This window comes from Rhodamnia argentea, chromosome 8 (assembly GCF_020921035.1).
Source record: "Rhodamnia argentea isolate NSW1041297 chromosome 8, ASM2092103v1, whole genome shotgun sequence".
NCBI classification, from domain to species: domain Eukaryota; kingdom Viridiplantae; phylum Streptophyta; class Magnoliopsida; order Myrtales; family Myrtaceae; genus Rhodamnia; species Rhodamnia argentea.
The window spans coordinates 8756399-8778790 of record NC_063157.1 but is presented as its reverse complement, the minus strand read 5'-3'; the positions used below and the strand labels follow the sequence as shown (position 1 = coordinate 8778790).

The window sequence follows — 22392 nt, the reverse complement described above, 5'->3', positions numbered from 1 at the left end:
GAAGAAAGAAAATATAAAAAAAATATAATATTTACAAATATTAGAATACTATTTAAAAGATGCCACGTTAGAGCCGGCCACCTAAAGTTGGTCGAAAAGACCGAATTGATACAAATGCAAAAGGTTAATGACTCAATTGGCTTAAAAAAACGTTAATGATTGAATTGACAAATTTACAATAGGTTTAGAATTTTTTTGGTAATTTTTCAGAGGTTTGTGTATCTTGCCTAGGGGTGAGCAAAAAAAAAAAAACCACAATCCACCCAAATAGGACCAGACCGTAAACCAACCGGCTGATTTTGAATGTAATTGGTGGGCACAGGACCGATTCCCGGTTCCAATTTTCTAGAACCGGCTAAAACCGATTCGGTTCTAATTTCGAGTGGGAACCATTCAACCAGTCCAACCGGACCGGTCCTTTTATGTAATACAAATTTATATTCTTTTAAGGAAAATGGGTGTATGATGCTTCATCACCACCAACTTCAGCGCAAGAAAATTACTTTCTGGAGGCTGCAATTTCCTCCAAGGGAAATGGGTGTATCATGCTTTATACCCTCTCTATGGCTCCTCAAGCAGTCCCTCCATAGATCCACAATTTGACTGCATCAAGTACCATAACCGGCGAATCGCAAAAATTTGGAGGGATTTCGCCGTGGAATTTATTTAGAGACACGGAGAATCTGTATAAGCTCTTGACTAGACCAAGTTCCTTATGAATTTTACCAGCGAAGCTATTGTTATCAATCTGAACTTGTTTCAACTTTGTAGCCATCGACACGGTATCTGGTGTATCTCCACAAAGCCTGTTGTTTTCAGTCCTTACCACTTTAATCTTAGGCAATGACCATAGCCCACTAGGAAACTCACCGGAAAAATCATTGTTCTGAATTTGGAACTTCTCTAGATGCAAGCACTCGTGGATGGACACAGGCACCGACCCATCAAGCAAATTTGTATGGACACTGAGTTCTATAAGACCTTTCGCGCCGCAGATACCATCACGAAATGACCCCGCAAGCCTATTCTGGGAGACATCAAAAGAAACCAAGTTCTTGAGTGAAGCCACGACTGTCTGAGAAATCCCACCAGTGAGGTTATTCTGAGAAAGGTCCAAAATAGCCAAACTCTGCAACCCCGCGAAGGAATCTGGTATCCCACCATGAAAGCCAGGAGAGGCCTGATAAACAGTACCTCAAGTACAGATGCCAAGTTCCAAGTTGAGCCCTCCTCCTTCAACCGCTAGGCACTAGTTCCCTTTTCTTTTTCAATTGATATTGGTGCTCGGTAGGATCGTCATTGGGATCCTACAAGTCGGTTCTCGGGTGAATTCATGGAATGAGTGGGTGGTTCGGGATTCGCATTTTGCGAAACCGGTCCCTTGCGGGTGATTCTCGGTTCTAGGGTGGGAACCACCCATCCGAGAACCGATCACCTCTAATCTTGCCGTTGAAGTTCATGTGTGTTAGTGAAGTACAACAGATGGCCAGGGTGATCAACAAATTTTTGGATGCGTGGGCAGACTTGAGACAAGAGTGAGAGTTTATGATTTTTTTTAGATAAAAAAAAGTTCGAGGCATAATTTACATTAAACTTAGAATTAAAGGTTTGTTTAGGGAATCACGCAAGTTTGAAACCAATAATACAAGAGTAACAATATAGTTTTATGCAGGTGGATGAGACCGCTTCTTGGCTATTTTCATTACACAGGCGGTGCATGGACTATAATTCCTTTAAAGAAAAGCCCGATTTTTTTTTTGTGATTTGTTTCGTACCGGTCCTACTCGTTATAAGCCAAAAGCTAAATGATATATGGTCATTAAAGGTGACAAAATGGGTTTACCAACCATATTTTAATCAATATTTAATTATGCATGTCATAAAATGAATTTCCTTAAATTTTAAAAACAACTTAAGTGAGTCGTGAGTAGGTCGCCTAACAATCCAATAGGTCTTAAATGGGTATGGTTCATACTCCCTTGCGACAGGAAAGCATGTGGGTTCCGCTCTACGCCGAGTGGGTAGGGGTCCCGGGGAGCCGCCCCGGTAGAGGTCTCAAGGGGGGAGCGTCCCCTGGACACCGGAGGGCTTTTACGATTTAAGTCCGTAGTTTTTCATTAGTAGTTTGGACTTGGGTCATTAATAGTTACTGCTATATATACTCTTTTTCGCTTGTAATTGAGTGATGTAACGAAAGGTGCGAGGTGCTAATTATAGTAGAATCCTCTGCTAAATGTAGCCCTAGTTTAAGAGTGAACTAGGATAAAATCCCATGTCATCGATTTCTTTTTCTCGATACGTTTTACTTCGTTGTGATTGTACGTTGATCCTAACAAGATTTAGGTAGTTAAAATTATATTACATAAAAATGGGTCAATACGGATTAAATGAATCAAATTGGATCAAAATATTTTTGATCCGATCCACCCATCCGACGAACTTAATGGTGATTATGTAAATATACGTCTACTATGCAATCTCCGAACGAATCCCTACGATTGGCCTCGGCTCTTGATTTAGTACGCAACATGGGCACGAGAGGAAAAATCAGCACATCTTATGCAATCATCGGTATCAATTATTCCAATGTCCAAAGCCTCTTTCGGGGAGGAATGTTCTGGGGGAGGTGCAATATCTAATCTAACATCTACTAGTTGTGACTAAAAGAGCAGATTCGTCTCACTTCTAGGTCCCTCCCAATATTACTCTTAAAATAAAATTTCTACTGCTTAGGACCATTGTAGGCCACTTTTCCTCCAACGGTTGTTTAACATTCTCTTCGTCAACTCCTCGTACCATCTCCACTTCTTATCACCATCTCTTCATTATTATGTGAATAACAAAATTCGATAAATAATCAGGTTTTTCCGACAACAAATAGAAACCAATTTCTAAGTTAATAAAGTTCACAGGAAATAAGCATGATGATAATCGTTTTGGGAAAGGCAAAAGAGGCCCACTCATCATGGAACTCCAAATATGAAAACATTGTGTAATAAAGTTTCAAATACAAAAAGATTTCATGTTTTTCACGGTTAATATTAAGACAAAATTCTTAACCTACGGATAAGGGGCTTGTTTTTTTTTTTTTTTTGTCGAAAGGGAAGGGGCTTGATCAAATACCAAAAAAAAAAAAAAATTTAAACCTAGAAGGGCCACCACCAGCCTCTTCTAGGTCTGCCAATGTAAGGAACTATATTAGAATTTCTTCTCTCTCTCTCTCCCCTATCTTATGATATACAAGTGGTTATCCTTAATTACAGATTTTAGTATGTCAGCTATTCTAACCAACTTAATTCATTGCTAGGTGTCAAACTATAATATAATTCACTGTTGACAACGAATGGCCTTGTCTGCAGCACCGGCAGATAAATTATTGAGATATAGGGTTTATGACTATAGAGGAATATGTACTTAAAACCTATTTTGTCGATTTTTGATATCCGTCTCTTTTTGCACCCACTAACTTATTTACTTGTCACAGAAAAGATGAGGGGAAATCGGACAAGTCCGTAGCACGTTGGACCGCATGCACTGTGTTGTCGTACCTCTCCCATGTCCATGCATGGATCGACATGTTGGGACCGAAATGTACGTCCAAGGACAGATGCTAAAGGTAAACGAGGGTCACCAGTAGATTTTGTCAAAATCGGGTTATAAACGATCCAACCCAGAAAAACTCGTTTAATCCATTTATTACTCATTTATGGCATAATTATTTTAGTGACTCATATTCGATCTGACCCATATTATTGATACACTTACATATACAATCAAATATAGGAACGCTCATATATAAATTGAGATGAGAGTACGAAGTAATTAGTAAGTAAGCACGAGATCGAATGAGGGCAAGAGAGAATTTAGAAAAAGCTATAGAGATGGATTGAGTTTAAATAAATTACAAATCCATCTATGACACATTTATAATCCATTTATAACTCATTTTTTTGAAAAAAATTAACTTATATAATAATTCAGTTCATCATATATGAATTAAAAAATATATTTATGATCGATTTTGACGTATCTATTCACCGGTCAAAGAAGAGGGTCCAGCTCCGACCGAGTACAATGAATGGCTGGCTCTGAAAGCTTTTAAAGGGGGCGCTTTGCAGGACGTGTTTGGGTCATTTTCTCCTCCGATGGGGTGTGCACTGATACAGGGAAAAGGTCTTGATGACTGACACAGCTTTCCTTATTATTGTCCTATCCGAACTCCTGCGGGACAAATCGAATTGCCCGCCGAAGGTATCCTAAAACGCGGCACGGCTCGGCTCGGCTTGGCTTGAGTTCGTACTCTCGAGCTCATTTACACAGGTTAAGTCGGCTCGGCTCGGCTCGAGTTCGTACTCTCGAGCTCCTTTACACAGGTTAAGTCGGCTCGGCTCGGCTCGAGTTCATACTCTCGAGCTCGTTTACACAGGTTAGGTTGCTCGAGAGATGTCATCGACTGTCCGGATATGCTAAGAGAGCATGCGGCTCGGGTCGAGGGAAGCAAGCACTTCTTAGCACTGCTTTGATTTGGAGATACAAGGCATCATAGTACATGTTGAGGTGTGATTTATGCTCCTCATTGACAGGAAAGCATGAGGGTCGTCAGAGGGCTTTTATAATTTGAGCTTATATTTTATTAGCAGTTTGGGCTTGGACAATTATTGGGGTACATGGGATTTATGGTGTTCTGCCCATCTAAGCAGCCACACCTATACCCATTATTGATAGCAATTACCAACATTTGTTTTTTTTGAAAATGTGAAAAGACACGTTCTTTCATCAGTTGATACTCTCTCTCGCCCAAGGAAATTCTCTGCATCAGTTATTTAAAAAAGACAGAGCACACACAAAGAACTCTGAGAACTTTGAACACTCCAAGGGCTCGATCTCTATGAGGAATCTCTCGAGATTGCGATGAATATCTAATCTGTGGTTATCACGGTATGTCCCAATGTGTGATATATCGCTAACGATCGGTGATACAAGCAGGTTTGGGCATATTTTTCCGAACGTTCATTGTTTAGATTATGGAATAATTTTCCTTCACCCATGAATAACTTCTGTTATGTATACAATCCCCTTCTTTTAAAATTGAGAGTTGTAAAATAGAGGTGTGATGCGCTTATAATAATTAAATCCTCTGTTGGATATAATCATAGTGTAAGTGTGAATCAGAACCTTGTACCTTGATTTCCCTTTCTCGTTTTAACTTTCTATTTTGTTGTGTTTGTACTCCTAATCTTAACAGCACAAGTATATCAAGAGGCCGATTGAATGGCCTAGAGCAAATCATCCCCTGTACAGTTGCTCAAGAGTTGGAAAGAGCAAGAGCAAAGGAGAAGTGTCTGACGGAAGCTAGTGCCTCTTTCCCTGCAATACCTATAAGCTTGGTCTTAAGCCGAAAGCCAGTGAATTAAGGCACGCAGGTGAAAAACTTCGTCTTTTCACCTTTAAGAAAACAATCCACTGCTCTTATTCACAGTCAAATCTTCAACCATAACAACAACTCGAAATTTCGAAAGCCGGAGACCCGAACTCACCAACTTAGGCCAAACATGGATTGCGCATGCTTCGACAGTATTGAGGAGGCATGGGGACGGACCATGTTGTAATCGGAAGCAAGTCGAAATAAGTCAGAATCAAGTTCATGGAACTGCACAGTGCCATAGTCCCAATCTATTTGAAACCACGCCAGAGATGTTTCTTTTTATTATCTGACACGATGCGGCAACAAAGGATGATGGCCATGAGCTGATGGAACCTACTTCACGTGCCACCATTCAATTTTTGGACATGAGTAAATTTGGTTCCATGTGAGATCTTACAAAGAGTATCAGTCTCCAATATAACATCAGAAGGAATCTCTGTATCGATGAAAGTTCGTCTGCATTGGTTTGATCACCTACCTTCACGATCTCAAACAGCAACAGGTGAATGTCTCGCGAGCATCGTGTTAACTGATCCAATCCACAATATCAGCAAAAACTGAAGAATTTGAGATTCGATTAAGGTTTCCAACAAATGAAACCTTCGATGAAGCAATTGGCTCATAACCTGCTTATACTTGGTTTGCATAAGAAGAAACGACGAATGCCTACGCATATCTATTATCCTTCTCTTGAGTCAGTGAGCAGTGGAATAGCGGTATTTTAGGAAATAACCGCGCATACGATCTTAACGCCTGACTTCGAGTTGTAAAGAGAATGTGAATCTTTCGTTAAAAGTTTAATAGTTCAGAATCGTTTCTCTCTTGAGCACAGAATGCCAAACTGCATTCTTCTCTGGAGAAGGGCTGCATGTGTTGCTAGCTAATCAGGATTATCGGTCATTTCGTCATGAAGCCCAGATAATGACCGCCACGCACAAAAGACTATTTCGATCACTGCTTCAAACTTTATACAAGAATGTATCAGAAGAACTTACATCTTCATCTGAAACACATGGCCGTGAACCACTCAACTGAAAGTGCCTGCCTGCACAAAGCTTGAAGTCTGCTCAAACGGTGAAAATCTTTCGAACCTTTTTCATTTTCCTACGACAGATGGGACAAGAGCCATCTTCCTCCGCAATCCTGAAGAAATAAGAGATCAGTAAATGTCTGAACATCTTGAAAAGAACTCCCACATCATGATGCATAGAAAGCACATAAAATGTTATAAGTTGGACACGTAGTGCCGCGAACACGTTTGTACTTGTGAGCAATAGGAAGACGATCACGTCACTTCCCATACATCGACAAGTATCAATGTTCGAGCCTCTAAAACAACCAACTGCCATGAGCAGTAGTGGGATATGTCTACCTTGATCCGCATGCATAGCATGCAGCACAGTGTCCACATGGAAGGAAGAAGCAATCCCTAGGGGCATCGAAACAAATGACGCAGAGACCACGGGGGTTGCTGTGATTTTCTCCTTCTCCGAATGGCTTTCCTTCAAAAGAAGTGACTGCAAGCCGCTCTTCCAAATCCTCCTCATCATGCGATACGGAATCATAAGATGAACCCCAGCTTGATAGGTCATCCTCCTTAGGAGAAAGCAATGGTTCCCGTTCAGTTTCCATCTGTCCCTGTTGAAGGCCTGAATTTTCTCCACTGCTAGACTGGAACATGTTACAGAATCGGAATGCTAACAGTAGGAGAATGGTCATCACACCTACAAGAAGAAAAATCCTGCACATAAGCGTGACCATACCCACGGAGTTGCAGGTTAATTGATGGGAAAGAAGGAAGTTGAACCTGATCCAACAAAGTAAGTGATCCACCGTGGACCATAGGAAAGTTTGATGTACCAATTGTTGTCAGGGGAACCCTAATTATAAAGTCACGACATTCCATATGTAAGAAGTAAAGATTGACAAGTAGGGAGTTCCTACGGTCACAGCTTCTGTACCTCTTCAAATCCTGGAGAACTCAGAACAGCAGCATTTTCCCTCAGAAGAAAGAGCTTCAAGCTACACGAGCGGTTTCCAAGGGAGCATCTATAATACGCCTGGTTTGTATCATAGAGAAAAGCATTTATGGTGAACTGCAATTCTACCTGTGAAAACAGAACAGACACTTTAGTTTGTCACCCCGAATATGTCAACAAGTGCATGAGAAGGAAGTAGTTATGTTAGTTAAACGTAAAATACATGCCCTCTGCATTCAATCATCTAGAAAAGAAGCATGGAACCATTTATTATCTTAACGGCTCTGTTCTGCAGGATAATGAGGCACATCCTCGGCTAAAATATGTTAAATCATGGAACACCCTCTTTGTAGTTTATTAAGTCAAGTACTAGATAGAGTCATAAAATTCTAGTAAGGAAGCCCTTCCCACTAGGCAGGATCAAGTTTCATTGAATACCTCATTAGACATGCTCATTCTAATTCTGCTTCTTAATTCAGAAAAAAAAATAACTTCAGATTTCTAACACCAGATATAAACCCATTAATAATGCTTACTGGAAACACTTCTAGTCAAGTAACTTTCTAACAGTAACCATCTCATCATCACTAACTGATGCATATCTGCATCCTATTTTCCCTTTTCCCAGATACTACGTGAGTTAAGCTTTCAAAGTTAATTCTGCTAGAATGTCGGACACACAACCGGTAACGTTACCTTCACCTCCTCTGAATTCAAGTTACCGACGGCAATGTAATAACTAGAAGATGTAGGAAATTCTTGCTGAACTGTGCCCATCCCTGCATAGAAGTATAATCTTAGAACACCAATCTGAGCAAGTGGTTAGAGGACTCGCTTAAATTAGAAATTTTACCGTATATAATATTCCAAGATAGTGTTGTATTTGGATAAGACGGATCCTCAATCCACTCAACAAGGTTTTCTCTGCCTGCAATTTTTTTAGGAATTTCACGTCAGGGAGGTTCGTAAAAGAAGAAACTGAAAACAGACAGATCCACCTCGACTGATGAATAGCACTTCACTAACACACAAAAATTGCGGATGCAATATGTCAGGCCACAATTTCAGGCATTGTTATTGCAGTTGCCTAAGAAATCACACTGGAAAACATTCGCTAGAGCAAGCACAAACAGAAAGAATTTAAAGGAAGTAGATTTTAAACAGGAAAACATTTTCTCAGACCATGCAAGTAGCTATATGACCAATTATGGGAAAAGATGAAAATAAGAGCCTCAAGAAGACATAGTCAGATAGAAAATGCTCCAATTGAAACAGGAAATTTTCAGTAGAAATTTCTCTATTTATTGGATTTAATTCCAAAAGAAATTTTCAGTTACCTCTGGCAATCACTAGGGATACAGGCAAGGGAGATTTTACACTGTAGGAGACATGTACTTTTGATCCTTCATTCAGGAAGTGTATCCACTCCTGCAAGACAATCAGTTAGATGCGCTAATCAGAATGTTGGCAGCGCTCAAATGGAAGATCAGGGCAACAAGTTGGAGGTACCGCAGAGAAGATCAACAAATTTAGTAGATAAGATCATGCCTTGTGAAAGTTGGCTGGTATAGATACATTATGTGTTTCTGTCCAGGTTGTTTCGACATTGAGGAGTGGAGGTTTGGAAAAACCATAGAGCATGGGACCAGGTTTTGATTCATCCAACTCCTCCACCTGTTCAAGAAGTTAACATGGTCACTAAAGAGGGAAAAAAAAATCAGCCCTCAGGCAGCTAAACTATGAAAACTGAGGAGAACGAAATGACGGCCGACCAATCACCTTAATGGACTGCACAAAGAAAGGATTAGTCTGTATAAGCCGAGAGCAATTTGGCCCCAACTCTAAATTTACGGATCCATACAACCCAAGAATCAAAGTCATAGATGCTGCTGGTGACAAGTAGGAGGAGAAAACCAAAACGAGTCGATCAGTTCTGTCCTTGAACAAGCACCATTCCAGCCAAACAAAGGTAAAGTTAATACAAGTTTTGCTCTTGCAAGCTAGAACTATCCGTATTGATTTGATACAATCGAATCAGGGAAGTGAATACACAACTGGAAGGGGAAAAAAAATGCAAGCTTTGACAGCATACGAGTCGCTAGGCTATTCCGACTTAGTTCCCTCATCGCATTGAAGAACACACACGGGAGAAATGAATTTCTGTATCTTCTGGTACTAATGAAGGATCAGAATATCATATCAAGGAACAAAACAAGAGCTCTTGCTCGCTAAAGCTAACTGTATCAACCTAATCTTCTCGAATCACGGAATTGAACACAGGATTGAACAGAAAAAAGCACTTTTCGAATGCAAGAATTATTGGGAGGCAGTAGACATTTCCGAATTGATTCCATCTTCGTTTCAAAGAACATGGAGGGGAGAATAGGGGATCATATACAACTATGCAGTTGCCAAGTGAAGGAAAAGGAGAACAGACCAAAGAACCAAAAGACAACGAGGATTACGAGGCAGGACCAGACATCGTCTCTCATCTCCGAAGACGCCACGTTGGAAAAGGAGATGTTGACGCGATACGAGAGGCGAGGAGGCAGCCGCAACAGCTGCCCCCGCTGGTTGTCGTGGTGGTGGCGGTGGTGGTGCCGTAGGTGGTGAAGATGCACGTCTTCGATTTCGTTGCCGTTAACGCGCTCACCCTCTACCCGCGAAGTCGACGGAGCGGAAGACGATGGGCTTTCGGTCGCAACCGAAGAGGAAGAAGAAGCCATTGCTTCATGTGGCTCGTGATTTGACGCATCCTCCATTTAGCGAAACAAGATCCCTTATGAGAGAGAGAGAGAGAGAGAGAGAGAGAGAGAGAGAGAGAGGGTGGTCGATTTGGCCTCTGATTCGGAGGGAGCTCAGCATTAGATGCTATGTCTGAGAGAGAGGAAGGGAGAATGAAGAAGAAGAAGAAGAAGAAGAAGAAGAAGAAGAAGAAGAGCAATGTTCCGGGTTCACGGGTCGGGGCTTGGGGCATACCTTGGAGGTCGTGGACTGTACCAGCCATTGATGATGAAGGGCGGTGGTGGGGAGGCAGGGAGACTCACCAAGCAGTCCACTCGATGGCTCTCTGTTCCTCGCGCGTCGCAGGAATGGTAGTTGTCCCAGTGACGGTTAGTTCGTTTGTTGTGGATGTCTCATCTCAAAAGACAACCGGTTCGTCGGCCCGACGAATGAATCTTATTGGTCGTTGGCCCATCTCCGTTCGAAGTTGTCTCCCCATGATGCGATGCAGAACAGCAGTAATGAGCGCGAAAGGCCGTTATCAAAAGGTCAAAGATAACCCGAGAAACGGCTGAATCGACTTCGCGCATAGACGTAATCTGTTCGATGAAATGTCCGTGGAACTCGATGTTCATACCAAATGAGATCATGACATGACCCTTAAAGGAGCATTCCGATCATGTGATGATGAGCAGACTGGAGCAGTAATTCCATAGGGATACAGACGAAATTCGAATAGGATTGGCTTTCACGAGGACACGATTAAACATACGAGTGGAGTGGATAACTATTCACTTCAGATGAACAACGAGCGGCGTTGACATGGCTGTTGAAGTAATGCAGCCATGTTATAAAGTTAGGTTAGTCGCAATTGCAGGCCGCTCCGCTGCCTCGCCTCACTCCTCGCGCTGGACTAGTTATGTTAATCCGGTCTATAATGGACCTGATAAATTGTTTTGGGGGTCAATTGCGAATTGTCCGCGTTTTAAAGTAAAAACAAATATAGATGGAGAGTAACAGTTCTCGATGACCATCCGCTTTAGTTTTGCAAGTTTGGACACAAATAATCTTTGTGCACGCATCCATAATGTGGCTTTGAGTAAGAGCTATAGATTCAAAGTATGTATGAAGATCTATATTTTCTTATGTGATTGGTGTTGGTTTTTGCATTTCAAAAAAATATCACCCTTGGTTGGAGCGTTGACGATTTCCAGCTCAAGAGCTTGACGTCACTCGTTCGAATCCTACGTACTACGCACATACGGGAAAATTATCAAAAAAGTCATAATCTTATTGCACTTTTGCCAATTCGGTCCTAAAGTTTTTGCATTTATGTGAATTCAATCCTAAATATTTTGCATTTGTGTCAATTCAATCCATTCGGCCAATTTTAACCGGTCGGCTTGAAAGTGGCATTGCTGGAAATATTTTTTAATAGTATTTAATATTTTTTTCAAGCTTTTTTCTCTTTTATTTATTATTTTCTTTTTGTGCTCTTCTTCCTCGGGCCATGGCTTCCTCATGCCATGGCTGGAACAGAGGACTAGCATGCTACTAGCACCGGTGCAAGCGCTGCCGGGTGATGCTCGGCCTTCCCAGATTTGGGCGAGGCCGAGCTCGCCCCGCCACAACGGCAACGGCCTTGCCCGACCATGGTGTTGCCGTCGGGGTCGGGCGAGCTTGACCTCGCCCGGATATGGTGAGGCCGTTGCCTAGCCATGGTATCGCTGTTGCCGATTCGTTCCTTCATTTTGGATCCATCGAATCTTGTCTAGTTCCCAACCTAGCCACCGCTCGTGCTCTTTGTCGCTCCCGCTCTGTCGCCATGTTGGGCGATGGCGAGGTTTGGCCTCATCCGGCGGTGCCGGCATCGGCCTCGCCCGGCTGCCCTAGTTGCCGGTGTCTAAGTCGGCACTCTCCTCCAGTCATGGCGTGAGGAAGTCATGGCCTAAGGAAGAAGGAGACAAATAAAAAAAGAAATACAATAAAATAAAAATAAAAATATTTTAAATATTATTAAAAATTTCTCCGGTAGCATCACGTCAACGTCGATCAATCAAAATTCATCGGATGTACTAAATTGGCACAAATGCAAAAGATTTAGGACTGAATTGGCTTAAAAAAATGTTTAGAACCGAATAGACACAAATGCAAAATGTTTATGATTAAATTGGCAAAACGAAAGGGTTTAGGACTGAGTTGGCAAAAGTACAATAAATTTATGACTTTTTTGACAAATTTTCCCACGTGCAAATTATACTGGATTAGTGCCACATGTACACGCCCAAAACTCGAAATTCATTGTGGGGTTTGCAAGAGGGCTTATTCAAGAAAATATTAGGAATAACATATTTGCCATGTGATATTTAGAATAATCTATAAAGAGTGAGACGTGTTGCGCTGGGCCCACTTTGTAAAAATTTTGAGATTTCCTCCCTGTTCTCTAAAAAAAATATGAGGTACATCAGATTTGCCACGTCAATTTAAGATAATTCATTTAGATTGTAACATGTGTCGCGTCAAGCCCATCTTTTGAGATTTCCTCATTCCTTTCCTCCCTCCCCCGCTCATCCCCGAAAAAATATGAGGTACATCAGATTTATCATGTCAATTTAAGATAATTCATTTAGATCGCGACATGCGGCGCGTCCGGCCGCTAGATCGAGATACTCGTGGACATGGATACTCAATATGGAGTCTTGCAGCTGCCATGGCCATAGAGTTCAAGCTAGAGCCCAAAGTTGCTAGCTCGACCTCAAGCTAGCAGCAGCCATGGTCGCTTGAGCACGAGGTTGCGACAATTGTTGTCATATCTCGAGCTTACAACCATGGCCATTTGAGCTTTGACATCTTGACGCACTTGAGTTCAAGCTCGCGGAAGCATGGTCGCTGGAGCTTTGGGCGTGTGGTTGTGGATGCTCGATGGGAAAAAGCAACGGAGAAGATGCGGAAAAAATGAGTGCTGGAGAGAGAGGGAGAGAGAGAGAGAAACAATCTCAAAATTTCTGCAAGGTGAGCCCTGCGCAACACGTGTTGCGCTCTAAATGAAGTATCTACGTAGCAAATCTATTGTACTTAATATTTTCTCGGCTGAATCAGCCACTAAGTAATCAGATCTGACGCGCATGCGGCCGAATTATTTAGGGGTAAAGAAGAGAGTTAAATAACGCATGGTCGCAACAAGTGACAATGCCAAATAATCTTCCATAAAATCATTATTCCCTCGTTTGTTTCTTAATATGGCAAGCCGTGAGCAGCCTTATCTGTAATTTGTTAAAAAAAACATATTTGTAACCATTATAAATTTGTTTTTGAAGATTTGACCAATCATTATGCTCTAATGTGATAAACTTCCAGCATCTGTGTCTTTAGTGAATACATAATTGGTAGGTCCTTCCCATGTCACTAATTGATAGATGGTGCTATCGTTGGAACAAGACTGGAGTAGGTTTTCAGGATTGTCTTCTCGTGACAGACTGGCATGGTAATGGTGTTCCACATGACTATAGGGGTTCACAATTCTAGCGAAGAAAAGGTATAAACACCCCCAATATTGCTGATGATTTCTCCCGAGGTCAAGAGCGCAAATGATGATCTGAATCGAGCGGTTGTCGATCAATGTGGTACGTGTTGGATTTGAGACTTAACATGTCGGGTGAATCGTAAATCTCCAGAATTGTAAGTGAATCTACGGATTTAGGATTCTGTACATATTATCGATTCGATTTTGTACATGTTTACCTAACAAATGATGTATTTTACCATTTATATTATATTTTATGTAATGAGCAAGAGCAAATTTTCGACTTTGTGAAGCAATGATAAATGAAACGAGCGCACCTAGAAATTACATCTTCTTATGCATAGGGATGACCATGTATACGAAAAGTTAAAATTTCCTTATTCCTAAATCATAATTTTTACTCAAAAGTGTATATCTTTTACTAGTATTTGATAGAATTTACCGCTGTCTTGGGGTCTTTGATACGCAATGCAAATTTTAGGTGCTCTATTGAATTTTACAATTCCGTTAGACTCTCAATTCACGATTCATAGATCTTAACAAAGTGTATTTGGAATAGAGGTGAAAGAACAATTGGGAAAATCAATTCAGTGAGCTTTAAAAGGTGGTATGCCCACAGATAAATATGTCTTGAATTTTATGTACCCGGTCCGGTTCATCACCCGACACAACATATTTTTGTGTGGCCCAAAAGTGGAGAAAAAAATTGAGATTTAGTTCGTGAAGCGGAGAGTTGGGCCGATAGACCCAACTCGGAGCAAGTGAACAAATTTCTATTACGGTACGAACAGATCTCTATGGGGATTCAAGGGCAACGCCCTCGAGAAAATTTTTTTGGGCTCTATTTATACTGCGGCTAGGGTTTTTTCGTTTGGTATTGAGAATTTTCTTTAAATGAGAGACTTGTGAGTCGTGTGCTTTTTGTTTAGTCGGTAAGACCGACTTCCGTAATTTGTACTCTCTTTGATTATAGTGGAATCTTGTTTTACCTCGCCCGTGGACGTAGATCATCTTGATCGAACCACGTAAATCCTTATGTTTTGTGTTCGCTTTCGCATTTGTTACAACACCCACGAGAACAATTTATGATTAACGAAGTGTTTTGCTCAAGCGAGTCTACATTATCTAATCTTTGGAAGAATTTTTGCCAGGACGGTTGAGTGAAGCTAGAAATGCGACAACGGGAAGGTGCGCCATCTATCCAGAACACCATATGCATGACTACCCTTGGTGTAGTTTCACGAGACTCCTAAGCCACGGGCATATGGCGGGCAGAGAAATTCACCACGGCCATTGAGGGATACTAAATCCTCTATTCTAAACATTAAATGTGCGGAAACATACCCAAAACATCGAAAAATTGAAGCACCGATCAAACGATACATCACACGAGGGACATACCGTATCGTCCACAGATTAGATATCGCCTTTGCGGTCTTGAGAGTTTCCTCGCTTCGATTGCGATTCAACAAGAAAGAGAGGGAGAGCATTGTTCTTTTTTAATGTATAATGTTCCGTGGAATCCGACGACTAAAGTGGAAAGAGGAGAAGTTACGTCTATATAAAAAAATGTGACTTTCTCATGTTTCAAAAACATAACTGCTGATAACCGCCTTGATAGTTATCTGCAATGGGTGGGTGTGGTTGCCCGCATGGGCGGCCCATCATAAGACTCATATACCAATATCTCCCGTTGACACCTAAATTTTAATTTTAATTTATCATTTCACAAAAATGAGAATTAGTAATGGTTCTCACAAAAATAATTTTATCATGCATAGCACATTTATTTTACGTCAGTCAAAAGCATGTTATGGCATTTAGGGTCGGATGTCGGGTCAATTGAGCTTAATTTGATAGGCGGCTGGACCGGACTAATTTGAAAATTTCGAATGAGGCCCAGAGGGGATGCCGAATTTTTCATCATAATTTTGGACTTAAAACAGCCCATTTGAACCCTTAAAATTGCAAAAAGGCCTAAATTAATTATCCATTTGATTAGTTAAGGTCCAATTGGGTCCGGAATGACAAAATGAGCCCACAAAAGCCTAGGATTTTGGTCCAACTTGTGGGAGTCCTCATTTGGACGAAAATTCTAGCTATTTTTAATAAATAAGATTCCTCAAAAGTCAGAATTTTCAATCCGACGATCGATATCTAATAAGAGCTTCGAATCGAACGGTCGTCGGTAAACCCTACGCTTGCGTGCGACCCTTTGTTCTATAAGTACACAATTATGCCTAGGGTTAAGTGGGGGGCAATCTTATTCAGAAAATTTGAGGGAATTCACGTGAAAAAGGGGAGAGCAAGAGAGTGGCTATTTGGTGTTTTTACGGTGGAGGAAAAGGACAAAAGCAGTCCAAGCTTCGCTCGTTTGTGAGTTCGCATCTCCTACCGTGCCCGAAGTCGACCACCGCCGCTGCAGAACCTTCGCGCCTCTGTTCAGCTCCACAATTTAGCTGTTCAGTGCTGTTCGAAGACCAAATCGACCGCTGTTCGTGCTGATTTTCACCACTGTCAGGGGTAGTTTATCTAGCTACTGTTTTGTGTCTTTTTCTCTGCTGTTTGGGCAATGTTCAGGGACCGATTTGTCACTGCTTTGTTGCTGGAGTTTGCTGCTATTCTGGGCTTATTTGGCTGCTGTTTTGATACTGAAATTTCTGCTGTTTCGGCGCTCAAATACTCACTGTTTTGCTGCTGACATATACCCGAAACAGCTCTGTTTTGGGCGATTACCTACCTTTTCGGTACAGAATTTTTGCTACAAGTTGCGGGATTAGTGCGCTGCTGTGGAGAGTTCAATTTGCTGCCGTTTGTGACCAAAAACAGCATTGTTTTTGGACAATTTCACTAACTATTCAGTGCAGATTTTGCCTCGTTGTCCGTGATCAATTTCACTGCTGTTTATGCATGGTTTCTTCACTGTTTTGTGCTGATTTTTAGGTGGATTCATTGTCAAAATTACTGCTGCAAATTGAGCCTGGACAATGCAAATACACCACCTTTGATCCGTGCACAAATCCCCTTAGCCCATCGGTTCAGTTTTCAAGCTTGAATCACGAGATTGGTTTGAAGTTCGAATTCGGAAAGTTATCCACGAATTAGGTAACAATTGTAATCTGAATAAATTTTAGATATATTGTTGCCTATTTCAAATTATTCTTATCTAATCATATCTTGGGGATGTCATGCATATCTAAAACATTATACTTGATTCCGTGAGCATATTTTTGAATATTTGATTTGAATCTAAGATAATCAAAATCCCGATCATATCTTTGTGTATATCTTTTGAAATATTCAAGATTATTTTATGGTCCGAATTGAAATCTTCTAAAATTTTGATCATATCTTTTAAAATTTGGATAGCTATCTGAAAATTCTTTTCAAATCTCAAGAGATAATTTTCCAATTTTAAAAGATATGAATATCCTTTGCGGATAGGGCCATATGCCCTTGAAAATTCCGGAATCCCCTAAGGATTTTCGAAAATTCAATAAATATTTGCACATCTTTAAACAAAACTGCCTATAATGTATGCTCCCTGGTGCCCGATCCGTCGGAATATTAAATTGCAAGCCTTAACCATGATCTTATGGGATGGGACGGCAATTTAGTATAAGATTTCGTATTCTCGCCCTTTGGCGATAGGGGATGATGACATCTTATACCACTATCCGCATACTAGCTCGAATCCCCGAGAATGTAGCGGATAAAATCTCGCTCTAGCCCGGATTCTCGGGAATGAGAAGATTTATCGAAAAAATCGGATTTAAAGGTATATTATGGGCATTTTTGTTTAATTTTGCTCAAATTCATCTGTTTCGATTAAAAAATTCGAAAAAATAAAAAAGGAGGGGAAAATCCGAAAATAAAAAAGGGAAATCAAAATCACAAATCATCAATCGGGAAAAGGCATTTTCATGAAATTTGGTACCGAAAGGGTGTTAATTAAACATTAACATAATCAAGTCCCCGAACCCTAAACTTCAGGTTAGCGAGAAAATAAAGTATTCTCCCGTACTTTATTTAGGTATCTAATCTACCTACCAAAAAAGATTAGTGGCGGCTCCTAAATTAAAAATCAAACATAAGTTGCGAATTGGTAGGGCTTGGGAGAGTCCGTATTAGGTTAGTTAATTCACATAATTAACCTAATAATCCATTAACCTAAAAATTTATTTTTAGGTCGCGACAACTTAGCGACTCCACTGGGGAATTAAAATTTTAATTCTTTTTGAAAATTAAAAGGTGAACTGAACTTCTCATGAATTTTCGAAAATTAACATTAATTTTCGGATTTTTTTTTAAGTCACCTGTAATTTTCAGAAAATTAAAATTTTTGTGGACTTAAGCCGTTAATTTTCATGATCTATGCCTTGATTGATTAAACGTCAATTTTCTCTTGATTCTTCAATTCACGGATTGTGTTTGTCCTTAACTTCCCTTAGGTGTTAAATGTTTTTGCAGAGTTATGTAAATGTAATTTTCTAACCTTTTCTTTGCAGGGTCATTAGTTTAATTATTTTTGCAAATTCCATAATTGAGTGGATTAAACTTGTTACGCATGATTCATGACATTGCATTGGACCTAAAATGCTAGATGAACCTAGGATGGTGTCCGGGTAAGAATTTGCCCGGCCTCCGGATGGAGGAATGGACGATCTTACCTTCGACCCCGATTATGTTAAGATTCCCCGTTCAGGCCTGAATCTGCGGGCACGAGGGGTTTTTCTTAACATTCCCTAAGCTTAAAAGGGCGAAAACACGGCTTACATCTTTAAGTCAAGCTCGCTTTTGAAAGCTGTAAAAATCTTGCTAATAAAGCATGCATACGTCATTCTCGCTTGTCTTTGAACTCACCTTAGCGTGTCTTTTTCCTATCCATTTTTTGAGTCGGTCCATGGCAAATTAGGTTTATCTTTTTATTCATTTGAGTCGTGTCTTGTTTTCCTAGGCCTCATGTTATGAGTTGTTATCGGGTTTTGAGTTTCATTATACTGTCATTCGACTTTTCAACACTGTTTTAGTCTGACCCGTAAGAGGTGTTCGAATTTTTACACCTGGTTATGAATTGATTTAGACTCCGAGTCTGAAATGAATGATGTTCACAGGATTCTGATCTATCACTTTGGAAAATTTTGTGGCGATCCGATGCATTTCCTATTTAATATCGAATTAATGGTCGGGATGGAGCAGGCTGGAATTTCACATGCTTTCAGACTCCATAACCATTTCGCAATTTACCCTCAATGAACGGTTTCTTCTATTAAACCACCAAACATGAAAGTTGTAGCTTGATGTCTTGACTAATAGCCTGCAAAATTTCGGAATTAAATTCTCATTTTAAGGGACCCCTTCGTTCTTTTAACAGCAGGTGGACAAAACAGTTTTCTGAACATAATTTTTCGTAAAGATGCATTAAACCGATTTGATCCACTCAGATCTAGCTCGATCATCCAACACGAAAGTTGTTCATAATCCTCTTGGCTATAAGCTGGTAAATTTTCACACCTTTTTGACCATTAGATGATTTTTCACGAATTTGTTTCTAAAACCCGACGAGGCTGGAATCTTCAGGTCAGGGTCACGGGTCAAGTGCTCATGTGTCTAGTATAGCCATGGATCAACTCGACGTCTCTTATGCATTATACTCATCATATGACCCTCCCTTGTAGGTAATTTAGTACGGATACCCCACGTGCACCAATTGTTACTCGATCCAGAGCAAGAAAGATGGCTGATGATGCTGAAATCGCGGCTCGTGTCGAAGCACAAGTAAAAATGCAGATCAAAGAAGAGATGAAGGATATGAAAGACCAGATGGCTATGTTGACTCAGATGATGACTAATTTCATGATGGCTCAAAGACAAACCCCAGTGGCATCCATGATTCAACCCCAGCAATTGTCGATCCTCAAGCGAGCGTACAAAGTGATGGAGCATTGAATGGCATGCCACCTCTTGAAGATGTTTTACTTGGAGCTCAAGGTGACAATCCACCTCTTGCAAATGTTCCTCCATCTAGCGTTCAAGGTGTTACTCAGCCTCCCGGAAATGTCATTTTACCCGCGCCTCAAATCGCCACACCAATCTGTACCCGGTGTTACAACCGGCATGTTAAATGATGAGAGTGCCAAACTTTTGGCAAAATTCGATCAACGATTGCGTGAAATAGAAGGAACGCATCATGTTTCCCCAATCGACCTGTCTATGTATGCCAAGGTTCAAGTCCCGCACAAATTCAAGTTGCCGGAATTTGAAAAGTATGACGGCACGTCTAACCCGGTAGAACATGTCCAGATGTACCAGGCCCGGATGACTAAGTATGTCACCAATGATCTTCTTATGGTCCAAACTTTCCAAGCAAGTCCGAAAGGGCCAGCCATGAGATGGTACACCAACCATCATATCAACCGCATTGAGACTTGGGAAAAAACGGCTGCAGCGTTCATCAAACATTTCGGATTTAACCTAGACATCACCATCTCTAGGGAAGATCCGGAACAAGCCGAGATGAAGAAAGGAGAGACCGTCAAACAAGATGCGACTAGGTGGAGGAATTTGTCAGCCCACTTATGCCGGAGCCATCGAACGGGAATTGATGAAGTTATTTGTGTCTACGCTTCCACAAAACATGCGCTCTCATATACTAGGTGCATCTGCTCGCTCGTTTAGCCGAGTTGATCTCGATGGCTGAAGAAGTAGAGAGCGGATTAAAGAAAGGTTGGTATGGCGATTTCGGTTCTTCGGGGAAGCGATTCTTCGGAAAAAAACACAAGGAAGCGGCCGCCGAGGTGAATGTGACCTATGCCCAAAAGGTTCCCGTTCAAGCCCCTAAAGCAACAATGGCAACCCAACAAACATTTAACTATGGCCATCGGAATCAACGTCGGCAATTCCGCCCCAAGCGTCAATTTACACCTCTCCCGGAACTCCTTCGCGGGTCTTGGCTATCTTGCGAAAGAAGAACTTGCTAACTTCGGATCCTCAACGACCTAATTACGCCTCATTCCCTAAATATGATCCGACTAAGAAGTGTGATTATCATTCGGGCGAACCGGGTCATTCAACCGATGATTGTATGGTGCTTAAGAATCGAATTCAAGATTTGCTCGAAACAGGGGCATTTGCATTCCGGTCAGCCGGCCAACCTAATGTGCAGAGTAACCCGCTGCCAAGTCATGTGAGCAATTGAAGGATCTTTTGAGGAAGTGGGTGTAGACCCAAATTAGTATCATTTTTATTTTTATGCAATCCCCTGCGTGGGTATTTCCCGCATTCTAAGTGTCTAGGTCGCATTTTCATTTCCTAGGTTGATTAGAGTCAAAATTCCTCACCGTTGAGGAATTGTTTGCATTTTGAATTTAATAAGATGTAATTGAATTGATTCATGATCAATAAAATTACAGAAGTTTTCATTATTTTGAATCTTGTTGAGGCATACCAAACTAACCCAATGACGATAACCAACGATCGAACAATCTGTTATCAATGGTAAGTACTGAGGGTTGGGCTTCTCAAGAATTATTGTCCCGAGGTTTTCAAAAGCAAAAGGTTTTTCAAGAAAAATCTTCTTAAAATGGCTTACATGATGTTTAACCCTACTTATTCTATTGATCCATCGGCTACATGTTTCAGAACCGGTTCGGGGGCAAGATACATCTTATGCGAGCCGGGGCACTACGACTTTCAAGGGATCAAGTGTGGAAAAGTAGCTTGCCAAAGCTCATAATTCGGTCCTCGGATCGGCCATGTTTGGGGCAATCTCGCATTTTGGTAAAAGCTATACCCATCCCGATTGAAAATGGAGAGAGCGGACCTCAACTTGAAAGAGGGAGTATGTTTCTCTGTCTCACATTACTTTCAAGGTAACACTTACTTTCTTCCAGGAGCATATGACCAACTTGATGGTAATTGTCGTGACACAAGTCGGAGCATCTCTCTACTCGTTCATGCATGCTTTTCTTGCTCTGGGGCAAAGATAGGAATGACCCAATTCTCAACGCGAGGATGTAGACTTCCCGACTTGGTTGATCTACTCACATGATCCGGGGCAACGTAGATTTTCTCGTTCCCGATAATTTTCTCGCATTCTTGCATGGTCATTTTTTTTAGCAAAAGGCATGAGATTTTCATGAAATGTGGCTAATGCTTGAAATTGCCATGTTCATGTCTTGCACGGTTTACTCGTGATTGTTCTTCATGTTTAATTTACCAACTCTGATTAGGGAGTATAAACATATATGATGCGTCGAATGTACAGAATGGGGCATGAAAGAATGATGAAAGGCAATCCATTTCCATATATGTCCCACATTTTAACCCCCAAAGTGAGTCGAGCGGGAGTTATGTTCCGCATTCACAAGGCAAAGGGTTTTCTCGCGAAAGGTACGATAGCCGAAATGACAGAGGCATTCATTTCCTCTATCCAAATACTATATGTTACCGTTTGCTTAACCCCTTCGAACGGTGGTTTCGTTTCAAACCCCCCGCCAGGAATATCCCTACATTGGGGCAATTTCAGAAATACAAAGAATGAGTGGAATTTTCTTGCTTTCACTTGCATCAATCTATTGAGTGTATTTGTTGCATGAGAATTCTATGTTAGCTCAAGGGCCTTAGACATGACGAAGAGCATTTCATTTCTACATCATATACATTTATCCCTTGCTTAACCCAATTTGAGCGGCGAATTCGTTTCTTGAAACCCAATTGGTGATCATCCCGAAAGGAAATCA

General features: G+C 41.1%; 1 protein-coding gene across 3 annotated transcripts; it reads right to left on the bottom strand.

The window, feature by feature from the left end:
- Window positions 1-5790: 5790 nt before the first annotated feature.
- On the bottom strand, window positions 5791-10426 carry LOC115736780 (E3 ubiquitin-protein ligase APD2-like). 3 transcript variants are annotated; one of them, XM_030668632.2, is made up of 10 exons: window positions 9842-10426; window positions 9184-9293; window positions 8953-9078; window positions 8742-8832; window positions 8258-8332; window positions 8101-8183; window positions 7387-7533; window positions 7233-7305; window positions 6798-7149; window positions 5791-6568 (listed from the first exon to the last, which is right to left on the bottom strand). In XM_030668632.2, the coding sequence occupies exons 1-10, from the start codon at window positions 10164-10166 to the stop codon at window positions 6493-6495; spliced, it is 1458 nt and encodes a 485-aa protein (XP_030524492.1). In that variant the 5' UTR covers window positions 10167-10426; the 3' UTR covers window positions 5791-6492. The 3 variants fall into 3 exon arrangements, with proteins under 3 accessions (XP_030524492.1, XP_030524493.1, XP_030524494.1); XM_030668633.2 differs by having other exon boundaries at window positions 9184-9290; XM_030668634.2 differs by lacking the exon at window positions 9842-10426 and adding an exon at window positions 9653-9805.
- Between the last annotated feature and the right edge of the window lie 11966 nt (window positions 10427-22392).